The sequence below is a fragment of the Ahaetulla prasina genome, chromosome 2 (genome assembly GCF_028640845.1).
Source record: "Ahaetulla prasina isolate Xishuangbanna chromosome 2, ASM2864084v1, whole genome shotgun sequence".
NCBI classification, from domain to species: Eukaryota; Metazoa; Chordata; class Lepidosauria; order Squamata; family Colubridae; genus Ahaetulla; species Ahaetulla prasina.
The window spans coordinates 196,492,413-196,505,233 of NC_080540.1; the positions used below are offsets into that span (position 1 = coordinate 196,492,413).

The following is a 12,821-nucleotide window of genomic DNA, read 5'->3' on the forward strand; positions in this document are numbered from 1 at the left end:
CTTGCAGGTTGTGATGGGTGCTCCTGCTGCTGCCCGGAGTCCCAGGAAGGAAGATGTCCGGCCCCGTCTCATTTTAAGGAGGTTAGTGTTCTCAGCTGAGGAATTCTGAAGCCCTAAAGAGAAGGGCTAGAAGAAAGGTTTGCAGACGGGAGGCATCTCTACCCTCTGCCTCTACTTCTGCTAAAAGAAGGATGACCTAGGCCCTTTGTTCTCTCCCCAGAAATGAGCGGGCATTGAAGTGGACACCGCGGCTATCTACCATTTTTGAGACCTGCACTGAGTCGGTAAGGCCAGAGCAGCTTCTCCCCATAGCAATGGCAGAAGCCCTGTCTCTGTGGATTTGTTCATATTCCAATAGATGGAATATTTGCATTCTTATTTCAGGATCCATCGGAAGAATGTCCGATGGAGAGACCATGGGACGTGGAGGAGGGACGTGCAGGAGGAGACAGTGCCTGTCTTTCAGGGTAGGTAACACTTTGGAGGGTGAAACTTTTGCAGAGGGGAGGCATCTCTGCCTCTGCTTCTGCTAAAGGAAGGAGGCCTTAGGGCAATCCCACTGGCAGGCCAAGCCCCTTGGCAGGCCAGGTGGAACGGTTCTTGATCTTTGGCCCCTTCGTTTCCCCCCCCCAGAGAGGAAAGACAAGAGCACTGGAGGCCGCGACTGTCCACCAGTTTGGAGACCTCCACTGAGTTGGTAAGGCCTGGACAGATCCTCCCCATGTCGACAGAAGAAGCCCTGTCTCTGTGCATTTCTTGAGATGCCAACAGATGGGATTTTTGGCTTTCTATTTCAGGAACCACAAGGTCAGCCAGTGGAGGAGGAGCGCTCCTGATGATGAGTCCTTGTCTTCAGAGGTAAGAAAGTTTTGGCAATGGGAAGTGGGAGAAATTCTGCTATCCATCCTAACCTTACTGTTGTTTGCAGGATTCGCTGACGGTCCTGATGGGCTCGAGGACCAGCAGCCTCTGGGACTTGGACTCCCTTCTGGAGGAGGAATCTGAGGATAGCTGGGACCAGGATGCAGAGGCTTCAGAGCCCAGCCCTTCTTCCAGTCCATGGGTAAGAAAGACAAAGTGTTTTTGGTTGGGGAGGGATAGAGTCCTTCTAGGTCCCAATAGGCCTTCTCTTTTAGTACTTCTGAGTTTCTTTTCTCTGATGGCTAAAGGGGAATCATTTCTTTCTTTCACAGGATTCTCCAGAGGACGACACTCTGGAGGATGTCAGTAGCCTGGAAGAAGACATCCTGGACTCCCTGGAGCGCCTTCTCCAATGAGAAGAGGTATCTATTTTACCCTCTTCACAGATCAATGTCTTGCCTTGCGAAGCTCAATGAAGCAATGAGCTATGCTGTGCAGGGCCATTTAGTTCAGACAGGTCATAGTCGAGGGTGCTGACACGACATGGTCCACTGGAGAAGGAAATGGCTACCCTCTCCAGTATCCTTAGTAAGAAAACCCCAGGAAAAGTATCAAAAGACTAAAAAGTACGATGCCAGAAGATGAGCCCCTCAGATAGGAAGGTGTCCAATATGCTACGTGGGAAGAGCGGAGGGCAATTACAAGTAGCTCCAGAAAGACTAAAGTGGTACTAATAATAGTCTTTGATTCCTTCCCCAGATGCTTCCTCAGATTCCACTCCAGAGGTCAGCCCCAGGCACCGCGGGAGGTAAGTTGGTCAATGGCTCTGAGCAGCCTGCTGGAGTGATTTGATTGAAAGAACAGCTGCAGCAGGACAGCCCTGAGAGTTCAGGTGGGGAAAGCACTCAGCTCCCAGCTGGTTAGTGATGAGGAGGAGCAACTGCCTTCTGCACCTGAACCAAGAACACTTAGGGCAGAGAAAAGGCAGGAGCAGCAAAGATCAGCTCAATTACTTGCGAGAAGCCAGCCTTGCCATTCTTGATGAGCTGCACCAGAAGCTGGCTACTTTGCACAGCAGATAGACAGAAGCGATGCTGGGAACGGGTTCAGGAGCAGGGGCTTGGACTAGAAGACCTAGTCCCCGTGCTTGCCTGACTGGCCTGGCTAACCACCCACCTTCCTCCCCCAGCCTCCAGCTTGCCTCGCCTCACCTTGCCTGGATGCCTCGCCGACTGCTGCTCGCTGAAAAAGGTAAGGATCGCCAGTTGCGGCCTAGCTTGCCGCCCCCACCCCAATCCCCAGGCTCGCGTAGTTCGCACAGCCGCCCGGGATCATTTGCGGGCCATGTGCTACCCCCCCCACCCCGATCCCTGAGTCCCCGTGCTTGCCTGCCCGGCCTGGCTAACCACCCACCTTTCCCCTGTGCCTCCAGCTTGCTTACCTTCGCTCTTCGGACCGAATCCCGAGCCACTGGTTGCAACATCTGCCTTTCTTCGCTTGCTGCAAGCCCTACAATCGATTGCATCCGCTAGCAACTGAATCTGCCTGCCTGCAATTGATCTCATCAGTGAGCAACTGAATCTGCCTGCCCTGTCCCTTCAACTGGGTAAGTTTCTTTATTTTTGGGGGGAACGTTAAAAAATATAGTTAATTGTGTTTTTTTTTCCATTTGTAGTTTAGGAAGTTTTAAATTTAGCTGCTTTTATCTAAAAATAAAATGATAAAATAAATATTTGTGCAGCTTTCTGAGACTTGGTGTGTTTCACTCTAACTACACAAACACGCACAATCTCACAAAGCTGTATATGGCATTTTTTTGGATTTTGTGTGCTTTTACATTGTGTGTCATCAGCTAACAAAGCTCCTTTTTTTCTTTTTTGCAGTAGCTGCTGCCTTTAACAGGAAGGATGAAAAGGCAACAGACTTTGACGGGTTTCTTGGCCAAGAAACCAAAACTTGAACAACCACCAGCAGAAGTGGAACAAGAACCATCCCCAGCGCCACAAGTGCCACCACTTGAAACTGGACAAAACAGCAAAGCAAGTATAGAGTCACCCACCGCACCTGAAATCGGAAACATTCTTCCAGACTGCTGGACCTTGCAACAGTACAGCTTCTTCCAATATGACGGTGTCGTGTCCCACTCCTCCGCTGACGGCCGGATCAGGGAAATCCAAATCAGGCGTGCCTCTGCAGCTCTGCCAAAGTCCTAGCAAAGTTCTCAAGGCAGGCAGGAGACCAGGAAGTGACTTCAGCAATATAAGGTAGACTTTGCCTGACTCAGAGAATGTCAGAAAACAGATCCTTTATATAGGCCATGGGTTGTGGCTCCATGACTCAGCACTTATCCAGGCCTGCCCCTCCCTTCCTTCTGTTGACGCCGCCTATCAATTCTCCTGAAGCGAGGGTCACTCCTTCCTCAGGCTCACATGCTGTGGGGGAGGGGGAGGGGTCTAGTTGCTCCGTTTGCCTGGGCATGGAGCCAGGGCTGGGGCTGGAAGCACTTCTTCTTCCTCGGCCTGTCTGGGCATGGTGCCAGGGCTGGGGCCTGGAGGCATGCTAGGACATTCCTCAGCGTTCGGAAGGAGATAAGACGGGCCCGGCTGTGGGGAAAGCGGACGAGACACAACAGACGGGTTGGAAGTTTCAAACAAGAAGCTAGGTTGTAAATCCTGTGCGAAATATGGCTTCGCAATGGAGAGCGATATTCATGTTAGCAAAGAGTGGAAGCTTTTCAAGATTGAGCCAGCTGGGAAAACAAGGAAGTGCACCAGGCGTCTCTATGCAAGAAAATGAGAGAACATTTTGTATCGAAATCTCACACCGTTTGTAGAGACAACGTCAAACAAGCTGAGCAGGAAGCCATAACAAAAGCAAAGGACAAGATTTCTGAAATGCAATTTGCCACCACTTCTAAAATGTTCAAAACTGTTTACAGCCTGGCAAAAGCATGCAGACCAATCCAAGCATCGAGAAACTGATAGAATTACAAACTGAAAATGGACTAGATCTGGGAATAGGGTTGCATTCAAGACCAACAGTTGTCAAAATAGTTGAGTGCATTACAAACGAAATTAAAACCCAAATGTTTTCCAGCATCGTTGCTCAGCATCTGAAAATATGTCTGATCATTGATGAAGCCTCAACAGTATCCTGCAAACCAGTTTTGATCGTTTTCTTAAAAGTTGAGGACTCAGAGGACCCACCAACAATTTTTGCCGAGCTGGTTGAATTGAAGAAACAAGATGCAGAGACAATATGTTCTGCAGTTTTTGAAAGTTTACATAAGGTTGGATTTACCCGGGACTACCTTCAAAAAAATGTAATAGCGTTCTGCCCTGATGATGCCAGCGTTATGCTTGGGAGAAAATCTGGAGTGAGCACCAGAATAGCCAAAGAGTTTCCAAACATCATCATATGGCACTGCTTGAACCATCGCCTCCAACTTGTTTTAGATGACGCCATAAAGGAAATAAAGCAAGTAACTCATTTTACATTTTTTATTGATAAGATATGCTCCATTTTCCAGCAATCGAATAAAAACCGGATTGAACTAGACAAAATATCTGAAGAACTTGACATTAACATCATAAGGATTGGTTGGGTTTTTGGGCCAAGATGGGCTGCCTGTACTTTAAGGGCAACCATAGCTGCGTGGCGTGCTTTCCTGTGCTACATCAATATTTTCATGCGAATGCAAAATACTCGGGTATGGCTGCCTGTCTGGAAAATAAACATTTCTTAAATGATTTGGCGTTGATGATAGACATTTTGGAAGAAATTTCACTTCTTTCAACTACACTGCAAGCATGCAATACGGACATAATAAAAGCTGAAAAACTGGTGAGAAGATCAATAAAGGGATTAGAACAACTAACAAAGGGAAAGGGCCCATACGAAAGAAAAGTTGAGGGACTAATTACCTCAGAAACTTTCAAGAATATAAAGTTCATAGAAAACGATCGATTTGTTGGTCTTCATCGAGAAAGACTTTTACAAAGTATCATCAAAAATTTGCCTAAACGACTGATGGACTGTGAGCATTTAAAAACTGGGAACCAACGGCAAGACACCACAAACGTACTACAGTTTCTACAGTTTTTGGGTGCCAGAGTACTGAGATGTTGAGGAAATAGTCGTGCCATGGGCAGCAGGTGAAGAACAACTGCGCACATTCAGTGACATTTTCAACTACAAAATGGACATCAGTGACTACAGAGATTTTGTGGAGAATGTCTTGAAAGATTCGAAGAGGTGTGCAATTCCTGACAGTATCAAAAAAGCAAAAGATATTGTCAGAACAATTGCAGTGAGTTCTGCAGAAGCAGAAAGGGGTTTTTCTAAAATGAACCTGATATGTTCAGAGAGCAGAAGTCGCCTAGCCATTTCCAATCTAACCAGCCTCATGACCATCAGCGTTACTGGACTACCTCTTCCAAAATGGGACCCTATTTCTGCAGTGAAAAAATGGTTCAGAGAACACCATCGCTCAGCCAATGATCCGCGCATCAGGTGTAAGAAAAGTGGAAGCGAGGAGAGTGCCACTGAAATAGCTATTTGGAAACATCTCCTAGCTAAAGACGACTAACAGTTTTATGTAAGTATTTAAGTACCTCTTTTACTTTTTTACTGTTTTGTGTACTTCTGTTATTCTTATTTACATATTAAATGGCTAAATTTGTCTATCATGGTATATCTCCTTGCAGGTCGTTATTATCCTCGGTGCAAGAAGCGTCGTTGAAGACAACACTTTTATTGCTCTTCTGTAAGTATTTGTGTACCTCTTACAGTTTTGTGTACCTCGCTTATTATTTAAATATTGATTGCATGAAATAATTGGTATATCTTATTTTTGTAGCTCCAAAGAAGTGATGTCGACTTGGCCACGCCCACCAGTCACATGGCCACCAACCCAGGCCCACCTGGTCACCAAACCACGCCCACCAATTAAGCCACGCCACAGAACCGGCAGCGAAAATTTTGAGATTTCACCCCTGCTCCAGGTGCTTGCAGAGAGAGTCTATCCGGAATCACAGTGTGGCTTTCGAGCCAACAGGTCCACTAATGACATGCTATTTTCCCTTAGACAATTGTAGGAGAAATGCAGGGAACAAAGACAGCCACTTTTTGTAGCCTTCATAGTTTTTGGCATCACCTGGCAGGACAAAGTTCCAAATAGCGCAGCAGGAACGTGCTGGAATTTCTAGCATGTATACACTATTGAAACAGCGGGATCTACGCTGGCTTGGGCATGTTGTGAGAATGGCTGATGGTCGGATTCCGAAAGATCTCTTGTATGGAGAATTAGTGCAGGAAAAAGGCCTCAGAGGGAGACCACAGCTGCGATATAAGGATATCTGCAAGAGGGACCTAAAGGCCCTGGGAATGGACATTAACAACTGAAAAACCTTGACCTCCGATCGTTGAGCTTGGAGGCTAAAGATGCAGCATGGCCTTCTCCAATTCGAAGAGACATTTGTTCAGCAGGCTGAGGCAAAGAGGCAGTCCCGGAACCAGCGAAATCTGGGGGCTGGGCAGGGGACAGAATGTATCTGCCCTCAGTGTGGAAGGGATTGCCACTCTCGAATTGGCCTTTTTAGCCACACTAGATGCTGTTTCCAGAGCACGATACCATAGTCTTTTGAGACTGAAGGATGCCAATCGTAATAGCTAAAAAATAAAAGCAACAGTTAAATAAAGTTGTTCATTATTTACAATTATTTCCCTTTAGCTATCAGTATAGTATTCAGTGGATAAAATGATAAAGAATTGTACAACATGTATACAATAAATTTAGAAAAACACTTCATAGACACTCCTGCAGGCAGAGCCCTAGTAGGAATTGCCCTCCCCCAAGATCTAACAAAGATAGGATTAGCCCTCTACCCATCTAGCAACAGAAGTCACCACATGGCACCTGGGGAGATTGCATCACCCAGCAGGATCAACCAAACCAACCACACGGACAGACTACAGAATTGCCCTTGCATGGCCCCATGGGAGTCTGACAATCAATCAGAATTCAAAGCCCAACAGAGGGCATAAAACCAAGGCACTCTCAGCATCTTGGCTCTTTTTCTGCTCAGGAACTCAAGCCATGTGATCCTGTTTGTGACGGAACCTGGAAGAGCTGTTGGCCGCCACATGCATGCGCACCAGCTAGCCGCTCTCTTCCGGGTTCCGGTGCTCTGGCGTGTGCATGTGAGTACAAGTGCGCTCCAGTTTCGGCACTCGGTACCGAAAAGCTTAACCATCACCAAAAGCCAACATGGGTTTGTCAAAAACAGATCATGCCAGACTAATCTTATTGCATTCTTTGACAAAGTGACAAAATTAGTGGACCAGAGGAATGCTGTCGATATAATTTAGTTGGACTTAAGTAAAGCATTTGATAAAGTAGACCATAACCTACTACTAGATAAAGTAGAAAAATGTGGGTTAGACAGCACCACCACCAGATGGATTCGTAACTGGCTGACCAACCGCACTCAACATGTAGTCCTCAATGGAGCTACATCCACATGGAGGGAAGTATGCATTGGAGTACCCCAAGGCTCTGTTTTAGACCCAGTACTCTTCAACATCTTCATCAATGACTTGGACAAGGGATAGATGGGGAACTCATCAAATTTGCAGATGACACCAAGCTGGCAGGAATAGCCAAAACTCCAGGAGATAGGCTCAAGATACAGAAGGATCTTGACAGACTTGAACTATCTAACAAAATGAAATTCAATAATAATGAAAAAAGTAAGGTTCTACATTTAGGCAAAAAAACACACAAAATGCACAGGTACCGTATATATGGTACCTTGCTCAATAGTAGTAACTGTGAGAGGGATCGGAGTCCTAGTGGACAACCATTTAGATATGTGCCAGCAGTGTGCAGCAGCTGCCAAAAAAGCCAACACAGTTCTGGGCTGTATAAACAGAGGGATAGAATCAAGAACACGTGAAGTGTTAATACCTTGGTAAGGCCACACTTGGAATATTGCATTCAGTTTTGATCGCCACGATGTAAAAAAGATGTTGAGACTCTAGAAAGAGTGCAGAGAAGAGCAATAAAGATGATTAGGGGACTGGACAATATGAAGAACGGTTGCAGGAACTCGGTATGTCTAGCTTAATGAAAAGAAGGACTAGGGGAGACACGATAGCAGTGTTCCAATATCTCAGGGGTTGCCACAAAGAAGAGGGAGTCAAACAATTCTCCAAAGCACCTGAGGGTAGAACAAGAAGCAATGGGTGGAAACCAATCAAGGAGAGAAGCATCTTAGAACTAAGGAGAAATTTCCTGACAGTTAGAACAATTGATCAGTGGAACAACTTGTCTGCAGAAGTTGTGAATACCTCCAAGGTCCCTTCCAACTTTTATTTATTTATTTATTTAAATTTTTATACCGCCCTTCTCCCGAAGGACTCAGGGCGGTGTACAGCCAAAAATAAAAGCAACAGTTAAATAAAGTTGTTCATTATTTACAATTATTTCCCTTTAGCTATCAGTATAGTATTCAGTGGATAAAATGATAAAGAATTGTACAACATGTATACAATAAATTTAGGAAAACACTTTATAGACACTCCTGCAGGCAGACCGTAGTAGGAATTGCCCTGCCCCAAGATCTAACAAAGATAGGATTAGCCCTCTACCCATCTAGCAACAGAAGTCACCTCCTGGGGAGGTGATTGCATGGCACCTGGGGAGATTGCATTACCTGGCAGGACAAAGTTCCAAATAGCGCAGCAGGAACGTGCTGGAATTTCTAGCATGTATACACTATTGAAACAGCGGGATCTACGCTGGCTTGGGCATGCTGTGAGAATGGCTGATGGTCGGATTCCGAAAGATCTCTTGTATGGAGAATTAGTGCAGGAAAAAGGCCTCAGAGGGAGACCACAGCTGCGATATAAGGATATCTGCAAGAGGGACCTAAAGGCCCTGGGAATGGACATTAACAACTGAAAAACCTTGACCTCCGATCGTTGAGCTTGGAGGCTAAAGATGCAGCATGGCCTTCTCCAATTCGAAGAGACATTTGTTCAGCAGGCTGAGGCAAAGAGGCAGTCCCGGAACCAGCGAAATCTGGGGGCTGGGCAGGGGACAGAATGTATCTGCCCTCAGTGTGGAAGGGATTGCCACTCTCGAATTGGCCTTTTTAGCCACACTAGATGCTGTTTCCAGAGCACGATACCATAGTCTTTTGAGACTGAAGGATGCCAATCGTAATAGCTAAAAAATAAAAGCAACAGTTAAATAAAGTTGTTCATTATTTACAATTATTTCCCTTTAGCTATCAGTATAGTATTCAGTGGATAAAATGATAAAGAATTGTACAACATGTATACAATAAATTTAGGAAAACACTTTATAGACACTCCTGCAGGCAGACCGTAGTAGGAATTGCCCTGCCCCAAGATCTAACAAAGATAGGATTAGCCCTCTACCCATCTAGCAACAGAAGTCACCTCCTGGGGAGGTGATTGCATGGCACCTGGGGAGATTGCATTACCCAGCAGGATCAAAGTTCCAAATAGCGCAGCAGGAACGTGCTGGAATTTCTAGCATGTATACACTATTGAAACAGCGGGATCTCGCTGGCTTGGGCATGTTGTGAGAATGGCTGATGGTCGGATTCCGAAAGATCTCTTGTATGGAGAATTAGTGCAGGAAAAAGGCCTCAGAGGGAGACCACAGCTGCGATATAAGGATATCTGCAAGAGGGACCTAAAGGCCCTGGGAATGGACATTAACAACTGAAAAACCTTGACCTCCGATCGTTGAGCTTGGAGGCTAAAGATGCAGCATGGCCTTCTCCAATTCGAAGAGACATTTGTTCAGCAGGCTGAGGCAAAGAGGCAGTCCCGGAACCAGCGAAATCTGGGGGCTGGGCAGGGGACAGAATGTATCTGCCCTCAGTGTGGAAGGGATTGCCACTCTCGAATTGGCCTTTTTAGCCACACTAGATGCTGTTTCCAGAGCACGATACCATAGTCTTTTGAGACTGAAGGATGCCAATCGTAATAGCTAAAAAATAAAAGCAACAGTGCTGAACCAGAGGGACTTACTGAACCTTGAGAGGTTTAGCCATTGCATTATTCCCATGGTCATATGATTGCAATCCAGGCACATAGCACCCACTTACGATGATGATTATGATATTGCAGTCTGCTGCTCAAAACTGAAACTCGAAGTCCTCTCCTCTGCTTGTGTTTTGCTTGTATTTACTATCACGTTGGAAAACCTGCTTTTGGTATTGTATATTTACTTCATGTGTCATATTATTATATTATTATATATATATATATATTATAATATATATATATATATATTAAGTATATATTATATTAATATATATATATATATTATATTAATATATATATATATTAAGATATATTATATTAATATATATATATTATATTAATATATATATATTAAGATATATTATATTAATATATATATATTAAGATATATTATATTAATATATATATATATTAAGTATATATTATATTATATTATTATATTAGGTTATTATAATAACTCTGTTATTATTATTACTAGGCTATACTATTGATTGTCCTTTACAGGTTAGTAATATTTATCCTCTTTCTGTCAACTTCACCTATTATCCAGAATTAGAGGTTGTTTGTTTAGCACTTCATGGGCTTCGCTGGCAATTTGGTAGCAACCTATCCAGTCATGTAACAACTGCAACTTTAAATAATATTCATCTATCGAATTTATATGGTTGCTCAATTTGCAAAAAGTGACTCTGAGCAGCACACAGTTAGTTAAAACCATAAATATGTAAGAATGATTATTAAAATATCAAAGTCATTATTAAAAGAAAAAAATACATAGCAAAGCACAAGCAAATATTGACCACGGTATGGGAGCCCCATTAGAATTTCACTGCTCTCCTGATACCTCCAGGACTGATGGCAAAGCCATATTTTGAGGGTCTTCCTGAACATTAATCGGGATGGAACTGTGTAAAAAGAAATGGAGTCCTCCCACCACACATTCTTCCCTCTGTAATGGGGACAAAAGTTTCAAAATCACAAATTAGAATAGATTCTGTTGTTGTTAGTTGCAAAGTCATGCCCGACCCATCACGACCCCATGGACAACATTTCTCCAGGCCTTCCTGTCCTCTACCATCCTCTGGAATCCATTTAAGCTCAGGCCTCCTGCTTCAGTGACTCCATCCAGTCACCTTGTTCTTTGTCATCCCCTTCTTCTTTTGCCCTCAATCTTAGTCTATCAATAGATTCTAGACAAAGATTAAATAGCAACAGGAAGTGCCAATCTAATCCCGTGAACATTGTTCCCAATCTGAGTTTAACATGAGTTCTCTTCGATCAAATAAATACATTTTTGTGGAATTTCTGAAGGGCTTACCTTTGCACACACTTTCAAGGAACAAAGGCAAGGTTTCCCCTCTGCCTGCGTATTTTATTCTTAGCTCATAAATGAACCTGGTAAGATTTCTAATAGAGCTAAGCTGACTTTGGGGCCGGGGAGTGTGTTCCGGGGGGTGGAGAAGATGGCAGAAAAGGCCCATCTCCTAGGCATAATTCCCCAGGAAATGGGAGCTGCATTATGTCCTCTCTACCTGATCTAATGGGACGGGCAGATACCTTTGGAGAGAGTTGGTCCCTCGAATAACCCACCCCAATCCCATAAAGGGCTTTAAGGGTTAAAACCAGCACCTTGAGTCGGATCCGGAAGCAACCTGGTAACCAATGCAGTTCATTTTCCAGAGCCTCTGGGCAGTGTTCAGTGTATACATACAGTATACACACAGTATTTAAACCCACTAAAATGCAAAACTGGCATTTATATACCACTTATCAGTTTGATAAGTGGCTGGGTTTTTTTATATATGCTTTTTAAAAAAATGGATTTTGGAGGAAGTGTCATTCTTTTTACTAAATGGATTTTTGAGGAAAATAGTCACATAAAATTTTGTAAATTTTAGCTGCTTTCATATGTTCAAATTTGTGCAAGCTTTGTGAGATTTTGTGCGCTGATAACTGGTTTTTGAGGTTGTGTAATTTTTGTGAGATGGTCATGTGACATAGCTTCTTTGCCCTCAATCTTAGTCTATCAATAGATTCTAGACAAAGATTAAATAGCAACAGGAAGTGCCAATCTAATCCGTGAACATTGTTCCCAATCTGAGTTTAACATGAGTTCTCTTGATCAAATAAATACATTTTGTGGAATTTCTGAAGGGCTTACCTTTGCACACACTTTCAAGGAACAAAGGCAAGGTTTCCTCTGCCTGCGTATTTTATTCTTAGCTCATAAATGAACCTGGTAAGATTTCTAATAGAGCTAAGCTGACTTTGGGGCCGGGAGTGTGTTCCGGGGTGGAGAAGATGGCAGAAAAGGCCCATCTCCTAGGCATAATTCCCCAGGAAATGGGAGCTGCATTATGTCCTCTACCATCCTCTGGAATCCATTTAAGCTCAGGCCTCCTGCTTCAGTGACTCCATCCAGTCACCTTGTTCTTTGTCATCCCCTTCTTCTTTTGCCCTCAATCTTAGTCTATCAATAGATTCTAGACAAAGATTAAATAGCAACAGGAAGTGCCAATCTAATCCCGTGAACATTGTTCCCAATCTGAGTTTAACATGAGTTCTCTTCGATCAAATAAATACATTTTTGTGGAATTTCTGAAGGGCTTACCTTTGCACACACTTTCAAGGAACAAAGGCAAGGTTTCCTCTGTAAAGGGGAGAAAAGTTTCAAAATCACAAATTAGAATAGATTCTGTTGTTGTTAGTTGCGAAGTCATGCCCAACCCATCACGACCCCATGGACAACATTTCTCCAGGCCTTCCTGTCCTCTACCATCCTCTGGAATCCATTTAAGCTCAGGCCTCCTGCTTCAGTGACTCCATCCAGTCACCTTGTTCTTTGTCATCCCCTTCTTCTTTTGCCCTCAATCTTAGTC

The 12,821-nt window shown here is 44.0% G+C and overlaps 1 protein-coding gene and 1 long non-coding RNA gene across 3 annotated transcripts in view; one reads left to right on the forward strand and one right to left on the reverse strand.

Annotated features, from left to right (window-relative positions):
* Positions 1-862: 862 nt before the first annotated feature.
* On the forward strand, positions 863-6,649 carry LOC131192203 (uncharacterized). The gene is made up of 8 exons (XR_009153669.1): positions 863-1,063; positions 1,194-1,283; positions 1,621-1,669; positions 2,051-2,112; positions 2,294-2,467; positions 2,745-5,458; positions 5,568-5,626; positions 5,720-6,649. It is a non-coding gene; the product is annotated as an uncharacterized LOC131192203 (long non-coding RNA).
* TEX15 (testis expressed 15, meiosis and synapsis associated) overlaps positions 3,514-12,821 on the reverse strand; it is a 65,610-nt gene continuing 56,302 nt past the window's right edge. Inside the window, exon 9 of one of the 2 annotated variants that reach the window (XM_058171131.1) lies at positions 3,514-3,641. In XM_058171131.1, coding sequence (XP_058027114.1) covers positions 3,596-3,641 — 46 coding nt within the window. In that variant the 3' untranslated portion in view covers positions 3,514-3,595. Of the gene's footprint in view, positions 3,642-9,496; positions 9,887-12,821 lie in introns of those variants that run through there. The other variant, XM_058171130.1, reaches the window with a different exon arrangement.